This window comes from Rhipicephalus sanguineus, chromosome 4 (assembly GCF_013339695.2).
Source record: "Rhipicephalus sanguineus isolate Rsan-2018 chromosome 4, BIME_Rsan_1.4, whole genome shotgun sequence".
NCBI lineage: Eukaryota > Metazoa > Arthropoda > Arachnida > Ixodida > Ixodidae > Rhipicephalus > Rhipicephalus sanguineus.
The window spans coordinates 26,969,816-26,981,822 of record NC_051179.1 but is presented as its reverse complement, the minus strand read 5'-3'; the positions used below and the strand labels follow the sequence as shown (position 1 = coordinate 26,981,822).

At 47.0% G+C, this 12,007-nt stretch overlaps 1 protein-coding gene across 1 annotated transcript; it reads right to left on the bottom strand.

Moving 5' to 3' along the window:
- Positions 1-1,234: 1,234 nt before the first annotated feature.
- Positions 1,235-11,304, bottom strand: LOC125758194 (neprilysin-1-like). The gene is made up of 9 exons (XM_049415078.1): positions 11,283-11,304; positions 10,113-10,352; positions 9,315-9,408; positions 8,683-8,804; positions 8,499-8,573; positions 5,776-5,937; positions 4,388-4,474; positions 2,947-3,149; positions 1,235-1,528 (listed from the first exon to the last, which is right to left on the bottom strand). The coding sequence occupies exons 1-9, from the start codon at positions 11,302-11,304 to the stop codon at positions 1,235-1,237; spliced, it is 1,299 nt and encodes a 432-aa protein (XP_049271035.1).
- Between the last annotated feature and the right edge of the window lie 703 nt (positions 11,305-12,007).

Sequence of the window (12,007 nt, the reverse complement as noted above, 5' to 3'; positions counted from 1 at the left end):
CTGCGGCCTCGGTATAAGCGTAACGCAATCAATCAATCAATCAATCAATCAATCAATCAATCAATCAATCAATCAATCAATCAATCAATCAATCAATCAATCAATCAATCAATCAATCAATCAATGTTTTTATTATTACAATTGAAGAGCAAAAGATCGGAATGTGAGCGCTTAAATGTGACGTCTTACAAAAGGTTGAGCAGTATATATAGTTGTTCCTTGGGCACCTTGCACTCTTATCTACGCTGCAACTTATCAGCGATGATATACTCTAAAGAGGCTTTAGATTTTATTCAACTGGTGTATTTGGAACTTTTTACACACTGTCTAAACGGCGTCTTCATTAGTCGCGCTGTATGACTTGTGTAAAGAGAAATGAGCTAGAACAGCAGTTAGCACTGACCTCGGGTATGGCGCCTTCGAGCATCTTGAGAGACATCAGGTTGTACACGCTCTGCGGGTTGCGTACTTCGGTCGGTGGCTCCGAGATCTAACAAGGAATAATTTTGAAAAAAATCGCTGGTACCAATTAACACATGGTTGATTGACAGCGGTTATGAACCATAGTAAACGATTAAGTATTGTGCTGTATGGGTGCTAAACGGCGGTATGGTTTGTGAATTAGCTTTGAGTACGGCTCGAAATAACGTAAATGAACGCAGTAGCCACAATGAGCGGGAAAAAGAATGACAGCTGTAGGAAGAAATCGTTGTTTTGTTGTATGGCCAGCTAACGATGTTTTGGGGCAACTGGGAAAGTAGTTTCAGGTGGCACAGATATAGAATAGCTTTCGTGTAAACTGAAGTTCGAAATACGAGTGAAATGTTAATATAAAAGGAACACTGCTTAACCGCTTGATGAAAGTTGCGCATGCCTCAATATGCATGACTTCTCGGAATGACCTGCGATATCACTACGGCACGTTCGCAAATCTTGGGGGCAGTTTTCTGGCGGGACTTGCGTCATATCCGTTAACCACATGGTGCACGCATCGTATACATAAGGAAGATAGTTTATATTACTAATTTATGAGCACAACCCTTGCAGCTTTACAAGAATAATGTGAGTAGTCTATGTTAAATATGAGCTATCCACTAAAGTTAAATGTCGTTGCAGTTGGCCTTTGGGTCTTTTCATTGAACTTATTTCCTCATATAAACAATAAAAAGATGCTTTTATTTTTACTGCGCGTGTTTCAGGCACGCTTGCAGTTTGCATATGCATGCAACATCACTCAGACCTCCAGCAGTATTTCATCTACGAGGTCGCGGTATGTACGTCGATCCGAGCTATTGGAATACCCACGGATTTCGCTCCGCATGTGCACGCAGTGCCATATACTCACGTAGGCGAGCTTGGCCTCGAAGTTGACGATGTCGTTGACGATGTCGGCAGCGGCCACGTTGGCGCCGAGCAGCAGGGCGCATCGGTAGATGTACAGCTTGTACCGGTGCAGTATGCGGAAGAAGGGAGTCCGGTAACGGCCTCGCAGCACCAGGGTCTCGACGCCGAACGAGGGCTGCCCAATCTGTGTACAATGCAATATAACTTGCGTCTATACCTCTCGCCACCTTCTCGGCTTTTGTGTCATTCTTAAGGAGACACGAAAGCTAACGCGTACGGATCTGCGGCCGAATTTACAAAGTGCGTTTTCCCATTTGTTCGACGGCTTTGCTAATGAGATGTCCCGTATCGTGATTGGACAAAAATATTTTCTTACTAAGACGCTTTTGTGAATACGGGCCCTGCTATGCATGCAGAAAATTTGCCTTTCGGGCGAAACTGACTTTACTTTCACCTTGACTTTGTGAGTGACCACAACTCTTCCCGAGTTACCTGGCCAGCAGAACTTTCGTCGAATTCGTGACTACAATGAAGCTTGTGTCTCAACGCTTGGTACACAACAATCTAGAGAGTTAGTGTAGCGTAAAACGCTTACGTTAGCGTAAGTGTGCGTGCCAGGGCCAACGCAAGACAGGCTGTACTGCGTAACACAATCTAACGTTTTAGTATAGCAGAATCGAGTGAAACGCTAGCTCATACACATACCTGGGGCGTAGACAAATTTTGTTCGGGGGGGGGGGGGTCTTATATCCTTTCATGCATGTTCGTGCGTGTGTTGTGTTTGTATGTGCGCGTGTAATATGTACATGTATGAAATACGTATGTTTCGATAGCTTCAACCCCCTCTTCGACTTGTCAACGCCCAATGACACATACTGTGCCATCTAGATGCAAAAATATTTGGTACTGACCAACAAAATCCATAAGACCGCATTTCACTGTTCTGCCTCGAAATAACATGACACCCCTCGGCTGACTTGTGGCCGTATCCTTTGAAATGGGCTTTTGAATGAACAATTATTTTGCTCACGTATAATTCGCGCAGTATTTTTTTGAAAAGTTTAGCTAAAGTAAAAAAAAAACAAAAAAAAACGCAAATTCCGATCTGCAAAGATGGCTTCATGGCAGTGCTTGATAGTTGTGTAGGGAAGCTAGCTTCGCGGCAATACGTGTGGACAATTTTTAGGAAACTTCCCGCGAATCGCTGTTGGGGGTGGGGGGTGCGGGTTTACGAGAGAAAATACGGGTACAACGTACAGGCAGTGGCGACAAGCGTTAACGTAAAGCTTTGTGTACCCTATTCTAAATGTGCCTATTCGAAAGTTTTGGTTCCGGGCCCCAAGGCGGCTTACGTACTTGCGTTCCTGTGTATTCTCCTCGGCTGCGGCAGGGACTACGAAGCAACGCGACAGCGTGCGTACATGAGCCGCTTGGGGTCCCCGACACTAAAACTATTACGACAATAGCGTATATACGTAATAACACCGGCAGCGTTTACGTTCTGTGCATGCGCAATGTGGAGCAAGCAACGCTAACACAAAGTCCTTGCGCTTGCCGCTTTGGTCATAAACGTTAGTGACAGGGTCATAATGTGGCACTCACGTAAAGGATGTAGCGCTCGCTGTTGTGGTAGTCGAGGTGCGCGGTGACCGATACGAGGGCGTCCAGACGCAACTCTCGGATGGCGTTGCCCAGCAGGTGGAAGGTGCGGAACTGCTGCGTCCGGTTCACGATGGGCCAGTGCGCAAGCTCGTACCGTGCCAGCAAGTCTTCCAGGGGCTTGGTGCCCTTGCTGTTGCGCAGGTCTGCGCTCGGTGAAGGAAGGCACGCGAGGAAGACGTAGGCGTACAGGTTATATATCGACGTGACAGATCGTAAGGATAGCTGGTTTTGGCTAGCCATTTATTCAGTAAGGATTTGGAGCAAGCGTTTAATTGATAGCAGGATGTATCATAGGTATAATTGGTTCTGACAAAGCACTTCTGCGCTAGAGGGAAATGTTACTTTGAGAACAGGCAACATATGAGGGATGGTTGGCCTTGGTCAAACATTTATTCCGCGAGGATTTGTAAGAAACCTTCAAGTGGAAACAGGTCCAATCCGAGGTAGTTAGATTGCACGCATTTATATGGTCGGGCGTTGTATAGGAATTGTAACGTGAGAAATCTGAGGAACGGTTGGCCTTCACCAAAATATCTACATCCGGGACTTGAATTCTTTACAGTGTAGTTCATAGTGCAGTAACAACTATCCTTTATGTGCCGTATAAATATCCGGCTATAGAAATTCTCGTCGTTTGATTCGCAAGCCTGCGGTCTCGTTAGTTCTAGGGTGTCGATATGTGACGTATGCGACCTGTCCTGCAGTTGCTTCGTGGCTAAGTGCATCATGCAATTCTTAAGCCTCACATTGGTCGCCGCAGTTAATTTAGACTTATATTGTTGTGTCAAAGTTATGACTCAACAGATAACGCGAGTTTCTAATAAATTATGATATGTGGGGTTTTGATAGCGTGAGAGCTTGGTATAGTCAAGAGCGCCATAAAGTGACCTGTTCAAATTTAGAAATCAGTCGACGGACCCGATTATCTTTGTTCGTACCCTTGTTCATATAGACGTGTTGCGCCTTGAAGTAAACGTTATTAGCTTTCGAAGCATCAATTGATTGATAACTCGCTTGCTGCTGCTGTTTACATGGCGGATTGACCGATGCATATCGACGGCCTGTTCGGTTTGATAAGGACAAAATTTTAGCCTCGGAATTCTATACGAGCGCTGCAGAAAGAAGGCAAGATGAATATATATCTCCTGCTGATCACATGTAACGTAAGGTTTGTCACCTTACAAGGAAAATGAAACCTGGAAGATATAAAGTACGCGATTTACTCCTGGAGAACCAATGAGAGGGTGAAACATGCTGCCCATCTCCCCAGTATGCGACCTGAGAGGATGATGCTAACGTACCTCCGTTCGTTAACGAATACCTGGTCCACCCTGTAGTACGAACCGACTAGCCCAGCAACGTTTCCTTTTGGATAACGTACCTATGTTGATGCAGCCTTGGTAGAGCGCAGCAGCCTTCTGGGCCGCCGTCTGGTCTCGGTACGATATCACGGTGTTGTTCAGTATCTCTGGAAGCATTAAAACATGTCCTAAATGAGCATAGTATAGGGTAAGTCAGTTGGCCATTTAGTTGGAGCTGAACGTGAAAAAAAAATCACAGCATATCCACGGAGCGAATGATGATGAGTGGGCGAAGCTGCGGAGGTTCATCGGTAAACCGTGAATCTTCCGTGAATTCTGCCCAGTACATCATCACCGACGTGAGATCGGGCGCGTTTATACTAAAGGTTCGATGAGTTATGACGACTTGCAGCTCACTTTAATTTTACATGTACGCTGTGAATTTTCATTGTTTAGAAAACCATTGCTTTAGAAAACATCTGGCGTCTTTCGTTAAGCAGCTGGCGTCTTTTCGTTTTGCTTTAGAAACATCTGGCGTTCTTTCGTTTTGCTTCTGGCGTCTTTCGTTGGTTTATTTCATCAATCAACGGCGTTTTGAACAAAATTTTTATTGTTTAATCACGCACAGGAGAAATCTCACCAGGCACTACCTTGGAGGTAAACAATGGCTGCTAATGGGAATGAGAGACAGAAGAAGTCGGCTTTTACCTAACACTTACACTTCTACTTCTACTAACGTTTCCTACTGGAACATGCCAATGGCTGCTAATGGGGAATGAGAGACAGAAGAATTCGGCTTTTAGTTAACGCGCACGCTGCAAATTTTTTATTGTTCAACAACGCACAGGAAAAATCTCCCACCGGCACCACCTTGGAGGTCAAGATCTGGTACTAGCGTTACGACTGGTTACGCACTACGACTACGACAACTACGAGGGACGAACGGGTGCCGCTTTAAGGAGCTTCGCCCCTAAAAGTGAGCTCGGGCCACGAAACCGCGGCGCGCTTGCCCTGCACCCGTGAAAGACAGTCGTGCTATCTGGTTTCCGCTCGAATCGTAAATACTTTTTCGTGGCTAATGTAAATACTGGGCATATTAAGAGTTAAAGCTTTGTCGTTAGTGCATAAAACATTACGTTTGGCCTAGCAACGATGTCAGAATCCTGGACGAAATTTACTATAGGACATTCAAGTTTCCGACCTAAAACCAACGACACAGACGTGCGTCTGCATGGGAAAGTCGACTATCGGAAACGCTCGAGAAGCTCTTGACGCCACGAAAATAAGTCAAGCGCCATTGGATGCAACATTTATGCAAATTATCTGTGGGAGGAACCGCGATGTTTATGGGCGGAGATGGTATTTTTTCGCTGGCAACCGACTGCAGGCATGCTACACTATAGGTGCGCACAGTCGAGTGCCCGATTTCCTTATAACACTCGTGACATTCCAGGTGGCGGCTACGCACCGGAGATTTGGTCCTCAACGGCTCGTCGCATGTCCCTGGCGACGCTCTTGAAGACCTCGTCGGGCGCCACCTTGGCCGTGCGGGTCCAGCCGCCGCACACGTGCTCGTAGAAGTCCTCGCAGGCCTCCTGGAAGTCCAGCTTTGAGGCCCGCATCGTCAACGCTGCACAAGTGCGTGGTCGGATTGGTGCAACGAGTTAAGGCACACCGAACACGCGTAAGCCGGTCTGGCAGAACTGCCATATACCACGACTTATTCTGGCTGCTGCGCAAAGGCTTAGCTGGAGGGGAGTGGTTCAATCCCCTGACCCGAAACTTGTTGCAGTTTTATGCGCACGCGCCCATACAAGCACGCACATACATAGGAAGTTCGACCCCTTCCGAAACACAATCCTGGCTATACGAACCTGCTACTGCTTCTGTTCTCATAACTCTAAGTGTAGCGCGATAACTATAGACGAACTGCTAGTTTTATTGCGATAGCAATTATGTAGACAATCTCGACGGGTTTTTGCCGTCATGTCCCGTATAAAGTCCAAATTGATAGCATCCCCCCGCGCATTGTATGTTCTACTCGCGGGTAAAAGCACACGAGCGGGGGCGAAGAACGCGGCTGAAGCATATATCAAATGAGCCGGCCCATCTTCGTCGCTCGGAAGGCGCATGCGATAACATCCCCCCGCGTGTTAGACCTGCCGTCGAATGCTGCTCAAGCAGAGAAGAAACTCCCCGCCTGTCTTGAACGAGCATGAAAAAAGGTTGGGGGGGGGGGGGGGAGTGTCGCTCGCGCAGCAACTGTGAACTTTGATTCTAAGGGCGTGGTCACGATCGCTGGCGCGCGCGCTATCTCGGCAGCCATCAGTGTTGCGCTCTCAAAGCAAAGATACTTCTCTCCCTGGCGCGGCCGTATTCTCTTACACCGGAGTTTTGTAGAGTTACGCGAGATCGGATCCAAAAGTGTTAGCTGCCAGCCTTACTTCGTATAACATTACAATATGTGCTATCGCATTCATTGCTTCGCCCTTGCGGTGAAACTGATTTTTTAGGAGCGAAGCTCCTTAGGCCCGCAACCCGCCGCCGCCGTTGAAGCTCCCATTGCTTTGGGTTGCAGTGGCCGGTGATTTAAGAGGAATTGTTTAGGCCTTGAGCGGTTTGGCTCTAGCGCACCAGAAATTCGAGGTTAAGGTGGTAGGCCACTAAAAAAAAAATTTTTTTTAGGAGCAGCCAGCGTTAAAATAACTTTTTCTTCAAAATAAGCATGTCTTATATAACTTACCCAGACATTTATAATGCAAAATATTGATTATTTATTTTTTGGGAGGTGATCTATGTCAAAAATTGCCTTAAAAGTGGTAGTCACGCCAGCAGTGATAAGTGACTAATGGCTGGCTTAATTCAGTAAAGCTTTGGTATTCGTGTAACTAAAGGTTGGAGCTGTGCAATGAACTAGGATAAATATTATGCAGCAAATATCAGGGAAGTAATGTTAAAAAAAAACTAAAAAGATGGGGAAATAGAGCCAATTTAGACAGAACCTTTTTGCAAAATTGGCTGTGAATTTAAAAATATTCTATCAGATCATTTTATTGTAGTTCATTACACAGATATATACGTTGTAAACTATTATACAAAATTTCAGTTCGAAGTACACACTGAGAAAAAAGTTATGAATGTTGGCGTCACTTCACTTGGAGCAAATTCTTATTTTGAGAAAAACGCAAAGATTTCAGAGCTTGCAAGAGGTGTGCGTCCCCCTGTGGCCGTTTTTAGAGATTTAAAAACAACTAGAAACCCCAAAGTTATATTTAATGACATCCTCTTATGTAACAGTCACAATAAAAATTATAAAGTAATTTGAATATTATTAATATAGACGAAACAACACTTACTTTCGAAAAAAAACACAATGTGATTTCGGTTTCGCTATACAAGCATGGGGTATGTAAAACTTGGTGTAACTTGCGAACTAATGATGATAGAACGATAATATTTGTTGCAACATATTTTTGCATGTTTGGGCGTTCACAAAAGACAAAAAAACTAAAAATCGACTTCGTGAAAAAAATTCGACTTTTGAAGGTGGCCTACCACCTTAAAAGAAATAAGCTCTGTGCACAAGTGGTTATAATGGTTGTCTTCACTTTCACCACCTTTATCGTAGATTGCGAAATGACAAACATCATTCTAGCGCACCACGTTCGCTTTGTAGAAGGTAGTAGCAGACGCTCTCCCCACCGGGCGCCGGTTCTAAAAGGCAATATGCGCGCGCGGCGCAAAAACAAAGAATAAAGAAAACGAGGCGCGCGGCGCAAATAAACAGTTTCAAAACGTACATATGGGTCCACTGTTAAAGGGAACACTTGCGTGCAGGCTATGTTGGGATTTCGCTGTCTCGCAAAAACAGCGGCTTAGATTTGCATAAAACTACTGGTGGTTGACAGTTCTGCATCTTTTTGACAGACTTCTGCAGTGCATGAACAATGTTTCCCTGTCCATTTGCTGTTAGAGGGCCAGCAAAACGAGAGGTACTCATGTGAGTGTTCCCTTTAACAGTGGACCGTACTGTACATAGTCGATTGCGTCCCATTTCTAAGGAGCTTCGCTCATCGGTTGTATTTGTACACGGAACAACTGCCGATTTTTATTTCAAGAAACGGCGTTACGGTGCAGTCATGCGAGTACCATGTTAATAAGTAATTATTAGAATTTTGTTAACTCGCTCACCGTATGCCTTGCATTCGTCGCTTTCACAAGACAGTGAAGTGTTCATGTCGCCGTAGGCAGTTATCGTCCTGTTGCCTGAAAAGTTATCACAAACGAAGGCAGCATTACAAGGCGAGTTCATTACTGGTATGGCTTCCCGAAACTCAGGGCACTTATTATGTAATCAACGATCATGTGTGCTCACAGACTTCCTGAATGCTGAAGCACTTGAGCAGGATGAATCCCATGACGATTAGCGTGACCACGATGAGCACGGCCACGATGGTAACGCACGTGTTGAGGAAGTTGTCCGCCTTGGTGGCAGGCCTGCGCGATTAAGCACATATACATCGTCATTATGCCGTTTTGATTCATTTGTCTGTGCTACGGCCCTTCCCAGCGTCCGTTCTTTAGAATGACCAACTGAATCATGGTCGGGACTGGCTGAATGACGTTCTGTGCACTATGAGGAAGGAAAAAAAAATATGCGCAGCTTCAACTGGCTTAAATGGGCCCTGAAACACTTTTTGAAGTAATCGTGAAATGGCTTCACTAAAAGAGCTAGCCTCACGAATCGACCACATTAAAGTTATTTCAGTCAATCAATCACGAATCGACCTCCGCAAATGTTTTTAGAATCCGTGAAGTACGAGCAGAGTTACAGGTATTTTTCGCACGCTGTGATTGCTTTCTCTCTCCTTTCGTACTAGCGAGCGTGCTGGAAGCTACGCAACGAGGGGGATAGCAAGGGGGCAAGAAGATGAGTCCCTTCGTCACAGCGCGTCATGACCTTAAGCGCTTTCTTTTCTTTTCTTTTTCTTTGAACGCACGGCCTACTTCCAGTGGATCGCAAGCACGCGCTGAGGCACGTGGCCGCATCCCGCGGCGGCCACACAGCTCACGATGATCAAATCAGCCAATGGTTGCAGACCTTGGGATTATGGCGCAGTCATTTGGGTTTACGACATCATTTGTCGAGAGTAGAGGGAACGATTTCTAGCTGACTTTGATAATTAATTGAGAGTTCCAAAAGCCGTTCTGCGCTATAACGTTTGGCTCGCGTGTTCTCAGGAGCTTCGACTGCCGACAGGCAGCATTTTCTGACCATGCTGAAGAAGTGTTGCAGTGCCCCTTTAACGTCGCGAAGGCTGATTAAACACAGAGCTGGTGGCATCAGCTTTAGCTTGGCCATTGTCGAGCATTCCAGAACGAATGCGAGAACCTCAGATTTTCCAGGATGGTTATCAGCGGGTCCTTTCCACACCACCTGCTCCGCTCCCGCCATAGCTTCGCCTTTGCTCTCCTCTCTATCCAGCTTCCCTCTCTCCACGTCGCCACCCTTTCTATACCAGCTCAACTCGCTTTACCCATGCTCTCCCTCTCGTCAGGCTTCGCCCTCGCAGCTGGGCCACGACGGATCCCCAGGGATTTACCTCTCCACTGTTAAAACTGACAGACTGGCCGGCCGTTCGGCTGACTATCGTTGTAACATCAGAGACCCTAACATGCACCTTATTCTCGCTGATAAATAAGTGTTCTCCCGATACCACGTATACGCGCACAGATGCACTCACGCGCACACAAACACATACACAGACACTCAAATGTGCAAAAAAGTAAGAAGGACACGCTTACGGTGCCTCTGATTGGCGAGATCCGAACTCATGTGGTGCAGGTTGTCCAGGGTGTCCAGGATGTCCAGGGTGGTCAGGGTGACCGGGATGTCCGGGGTGTCCGGGGTGTCCAGGCTGTCCCGGGTGTCCAGGATGTCCAGGATGTCCAGGGTGTCCCGGGTGTCCAGGATGTCCAGGATGGTCAGGGTGTCCAGGATGTCCAGGGTGTCCAGGGTGTCCAGGGTGTGGCATCGCTGTTTTCCTGCAAGATTTCACCGAGTTCACTCGAGTGGGCTGCTGTCCTTGCTAATGAATCAGTTAGAAAGAGAGAGAGAGTAAAGAAAAGAATGACCTATTGACATGTCCCTATATTAGCGGAGTGACTGGCGGGATCACGATACGGGGTCATGAGCAGGAGGGTCCATGCCCTGAACATCGAGATATCACACCACGTATATTTCGATAGGAACTCTATGGACACTGCAGTCACCGTCGCCCTGAGGTTCCGTATAAAAGTCCAAGGGTGACAATATCGCCCCGCGCGTCGCTTTGTGCGTTCTATTTGCGAATGAAAGCTTGCAAGGGCAGCCGAATCTCGCGACTTAAAGCAGAGAGGAAACGCGCCGGCTGTCTTCGGTTGCGCGAAATGCCCATTGGGCATCCCTGAAGAGGGGGGGGGGGGCACTGGGGCAGCCAGGGGGGGGGGGGGGTTAACCCCACCCCGGTATTATTTAATTTTGCTTGTCTACATATACAGATATACAGTCACACATACAAACGCACGCACAAAGATACGTAAAGGATGGTTGACCCCCCCCCCCCCCCTTCCCCCGAAATATTTCTGGCTACGCCACTGTGGGGGAGGGCTACGTTTCTGCGGCTGAAACTGCGTACCTTGAGCAATGGGGCGTGGTACCTATCTTGAGAGGGATCAGCAGACGGCTCATACCTTTGTGCTGTGTTCTCACCGCTCAGTTTGCGTTGAAGCGATAGACAGCATGAAAGTCGCTTCGCTAGCTGCAGCGGCCGCGTTTCCTTGCGCCAGCCTTTTGTTGAGTTACGCCAGGTCGGATGTGAAAGGAGTCAGTTGATAACCTTACTTCGTATGGCATTCTAATTCGTTCCTGTCGCATTCTTCGCTTCGACCTCGCGGCAAAACCGTGACTTATTACTGCGAAGCTGTATACACTACCTCCCAACGGTTTCGTCTCCATGGGCAGAAAAAGGCGTGGGCAAAAACCCCGTGGTCTGCAGCATACAGCTCAGTATTCCTTTCAATAAAGACAACCACAAAACAAGCATCAAAGCCTCATGATAGATGATAAGGCGCCTGTTAACATGTGGCGTGACGTCAATACCCATATAAAATATGAACTATAGCGCACGTTTGCGACAGCACAGTTTGTAGCACTGGCCGTGACGTCACTACATTACATATACGTATAAAAGGGCCCGCCTAGTAAGGTATTGCATTTCTGTTGGGACAGGGCTATGGGAAGGCCACTTTGAGGATTCCTGAAGAGCAACGCGCATACGAGGAGCGGCTTCAAGAACAGACACGACAATGTGAACAACGGCATCGTGCTATGAACATCGCGCCGAGGACGCTTAGCGTAAGCGACGAAAGTACAATGCTATCAAACGTTTTAAGGGTGCAGATTTACTGGACGTTCTCCAGAGTCCGCTCTACAAGTTCAACAACATTCGCTTCAGCGCACAGACTTTCGAACGTCTCCTGGACGAGGGGGAGATGGACGAATACGAGGTCGAGAGGCTAACGGACGTCGACGACTTGGATTATCCAAAGCAATGCGTCATGGCTATATGAACGCGTCGAGTGAGACGGCTGTGTACGTTGCCACATGCATGGCCGGTCTGCAAAATCAGCCGCACTTGGTCATCGTTGCCAGTGATTAG